We start from the raw sequence: 4,152 nt of genomic DNA, 5'->3' as shown, positions 1-4,152 counted from the left end.
AGCTGCTACTTTCACTCCTATGTCTTCAATGCCTCACTGTTCCCACTACACAACAGTGGCAATGAAGGTGGGATTATGCTGCTAGGAAGAAAAGAGCTGGAGGACTTTGAGCTAAGAGTCACTAAGGAGTAAGACCAGGCATCAGCACCCTGGTTGGAACAGCGTTCCCCCCCTTCTGCCTGCCAGTACGTAAACGCTGGAGGCATCACTATCCTAAGGATCCGTCCTAGGATACACACAGAAGCCCTAGCAGCATAAGGCATTGGAGACACAGTTACAGCCAGCCATAGCTTATTATTCAAGGACACTTTCCCCCGGGGAAAGAAATTATGCTAAAATTGATAAGGAGTCATTAGCCATAGAAGCTGGAATAAAGAAAATCCACAATTTCCTTTATGGTTGCCCATTTACGGTCTTTACAGACCACAAGCCTCTTCTAGGTCTGTTTAATGTAGACAAGCAAACCCCTCATATCCTTTCTCCAAGGATGCTGAGGTGGTCAATCTTTATGGCAGCCTACAATTACAGGCTAGTCCATAAGCCTGGCAAGGAAATGAGCCATGCTGATGCACTCAACAGGCTGCCCCTGCCTAATTCAGAACTAGACGCCGCACCTGCTGTATGCATCCTGTCAATTCAGGATCTGCCAGAATCTCCCCTTCATGCAGGGGATGTGGCTGCTGAGACAGCCACTGACAAAACACTCAGTCATGTTTTGAACTGGGTGCTGAGGGGGTGGCCAGGAACCAGTCCTGGGACAGAATTTCAGAGCTTCTTCAGAATACAAGATGAGCTGTCTGCATACAAAGGATGCATTCTATGGGGGAGTAGGGTTATAATCCCACACACATTAAGGGAAAGAGCCTTAGAATCTCTGCATGAGGGACATCCTGGAATAGTCAGGATGAAGGCACTTGCGAGAAGCTACCTATGGTGGCCAGGGTTGGATAAGGATATAGAAGATCAAGTTAAAGGATGCCAAGTTTGCCAGCAGACCAGATCTGAGATGCCACAAGCCCCAGTACATCGCTGGGAGACCACGCAGACCCCTTGGTCTAGGATTCACGTAGACTATGCTGGACCTTTCCAAGGACAGGTGTTCCTCATTGTAGTGGACAGTCACTCAAAGTGGCTTGAGGTAGCACCTGTCCCTACCAGGACCATCCAGAAACTGCGCAGAATCTTTGCCACACATGGCTTACCTGATGTAATTGTATCAGATAATGGGGCACAATTTACTGCTGCTGAATTTCAGTCATTTCTAAGGTCTAATATGATTAGACATGCCACCTCTGCCCCATTTCACCTGGCCTCTAATGGTCAAGCGGAGAGGATGGTCAGGACGACCAAGGAAGCACTTAAAAGAATAACACTTACCATATTTAGAAATTGTCACTAACAATAACATTTTATACCTTCTATTTTTTTCTTTGATATATGATCAGGTTTATTCATGTTTTAGTACAAGTCTCTAAAATGTCCACAACTCTATTTTTAAATGTATATTATTGATTTCTTCTGCCAGGGAGGGTCCAAGAAGAAATTGCAAAAGAGATTGGGGTTCATCAGCCAAGGACAGAAGATTGAGTTAAAATGTCTTACACTGATGCAGTAATTCATGAAGTTCAAAGGTTTGCTGATATTGTTCCAAGCAATTTGCCACATGCAACCACCGAGGACATAACTTTCAAAGGCTTCTTCATCCCCAAGGTAATCAGTCTGAAATCGTTACATTACACAAGATCTAGTCTATTTTTTACAGTATAAGGTAGAATTTCGCAGTTTTACTAACTATGGTAGTTAAAATCTTTTTAACGTGTGTATTTTTTCATGCTTATCATATACCTCTCATTATTTAAAAATCCATACATTTGCAATATCTCTTTTAAAATTTCTAAAAATTTCTATGGCAATGTATTAAATAGACACACCCTTAAAATAGTTCTTTCTCTTTCAATGTTTAGGGAATGCAGATTGTTCCATTGCTGTCATCAGAGTTCCATGATGAATCCCACTGGGAGAAACCCTATGAATTCTATCCTGAGCATTTTCTTGATGCTGAAGGAAAATTTGTGAAAAGAGATGCGTTTATGCCTTTCTCTGCAGGTAATATTCTCCGTATATGTGTGATTTTGTCCAGTAATAGGCAGCCCTTCTTTGTGAAGAAACCTTCACAAGAGATCATGGAACAGTTAAAGAGCAACAACAACAACAACAATAAAACGTCCACTGAATGGGCTTCATTTAACAAAGTCTGATATAATTTTTGACCTTTTTGAGATGATCCTGGTACAAGACTGGCTTCAAAGTATTCAAAGGTGGGTAGTAAAAGGTATCAGTCTCTAGCTTTTTGCAATTCCTGTGAAGGATATTAGGGTTTTCATGTTGAAAAGAAGAATTAGTTTGAGGAGAAAAAAGACTTGATTATGTGGTGTCTGGGTGTAAACCAGCATCTATACCTGATATTGGCAAAGGGAAAGGGAAAATGAGATTGGATCTTTCCATACAATATACAGTAGTAGATATTATCAGTACATCACCAGAATTAAGGCAGAAAAGCATAGGAAAATGATTCCAGAGTTACCATGGGGTGAAATAGTATGTGCACTGAAGTTAGTGTGGTGTTAAGGAACATGGCATGGAACTGAAATCGGTTATCCAAATTATAGCCAACCTCAGAATGTAAATATATTTATGGCAATTTAATAAATGCCAGGTATTGTTAACAAACATTTTGTGAGGTTTTGAATGAATAGAATGAATGAATAGAAATGATAAAGACACATAGAAGAATGTTAAATCAACTTAATTAGGAAGCTTGCTACCACAGAATTGCAATGCCAATGGGACTTGAATCAATCCTCCAGTTCATCCACAAGGATCATTCTGGCAACCAACAATTTATGGAATTGTGGACTCCTTGGTGCTCTCTGAGTTTGGTTGTTTGCTTGAAGACATTTCACTGCACAAGCAGGTAACATCTTCAGTCTGAGTGATTGTAGGATTTGTTCCCTGTTTAAATCCAATAGCTTGCCCTGCCAGTGTTGGTGGGAATTTGGTTTTCTTCTGGGAAGTTCCTTGATTAGGGTACTGTTTACTGCTTGATTTTTTGTCTAATGTTAATCCATGTTTATTTTTTATTTATTTATGTGGTGGCTGTTGGAGGGCATGTATTCTGGGTTTTTGTTTGTTTGTTTCCTTCTTAGCTTTTTTATTGACTCTTTTAAATGCTGTGCCAAAGTGGTTTATCTCTATCTGTCTACTGATGACTGATTTATTTGAATGCCAAACTTCCAAGAATACCCGAGAACTTTGGAATTTTAGCTTAGTCTAGGATGCTCACACTTTCTCAGTTGAAACTTTGGTTGAGTCTGTCCATATGTTGTGAATTAAAGGAATTTCCTCTACTACAACATTTCCATCACTTTTAATATATTTCAGATAGTGTCTGAAGTATATATTTGATTGCCATTTGGATTTTACAGATGTTCCCTCCCCCACCCTCTACCTCAAATGATCTGTTCAATAGATGTATTCCTGCAATTGTAGTCATAATTCATTTTTAAGCAGTATACATTTTTCTGCAATAGTTCCACATACATCTATATGTATTTATCTGTTTGAATAAATTATTAATTGGGTTGTAAATAAAAGAAATAATAATAATAGAAACAATCCCGTTTTCTATGCTGCTTAATGTCCATGTTTCCACTTGTATTGTATCTTCATCAAGCATATTTTGACATTGTTTTTACGTTGAAGTGGTCATACGGTATCCAGTTGCCAAGGTTTAAGTTTTATTCCAAAGGATCCCAATGAAATATGAAGAAAAAACCACTATGTCATTGGCAGAAGAGAATACATATTATATAGTCCAAGACAAGGCTCAGGAGTAAGTTCAAAACTTTGTAACACTTGAAATAATGAGGTTGACAGGCAGCCAGTTATGTTACCAGGCTAGTTGTTTAAACTGGGATAAAAGATTGAATTAGAACCACTGATGGCTGGATTGATCAAATTTACACTCAATATTATATTCAGAAAAAAATTGGTATAAGATGCTGTACTTATGGTTGGTTGCCAAAGTAAACAATTCATTCTTTATTGCACTGTTAGAAATAAAAATAATCAGCTGGATGATTTTTTTTTCAT

At 38.7% G+C, this 4,152-nt stretch overlaps 1 protein-coding gene across 1 annotated transcript in view; it reads left to right on the top strand.

Moving 5' to 3' along the window:
- Positions 1–904: 904 nt before the first annotated feature.
- Positions 905–4,152, top strand: part of LOC107291687 (cytochrome P450 2K6-like) — a 49,071-nt gene continuing 45,823 nt past the window's right edge. The window contains exons 1-2 of the mRNA XM_015820707.1: positions 905–1,336; positions 1,965–2,106. Coding sequence (XP_015676193.1) covers positions 905–1,336; positions 1,965–2,106 — 574 coding nt within the window. The remainder of the gene's footprint in view (positions 1,337–1,964; positions 2,107–4,152) is intronic.

This window comes from Protobothrops mucrosquamatus, unplaced genomic scaffold (assembly GCF_001527695.2).
Source record: "Protobothrops mucrosquamatus isolate PMUCROS unplaced genomic scaffold, P.Mucros_1.0 scaffold1165, whole genome shotgun sequence".
In the NCBI taxonomy this organism is placed as follows: Eukaryota; Metazoa; Chordata; class Lepidosauria; order Squamata; family Viperidae; genus Protobothrops; species Protobothrops mucrosquamatus.
Note: the sequence above shows the minus strand (reverse complement) of the source record. Positions and strands in the feature narration are given on the sequence as shown.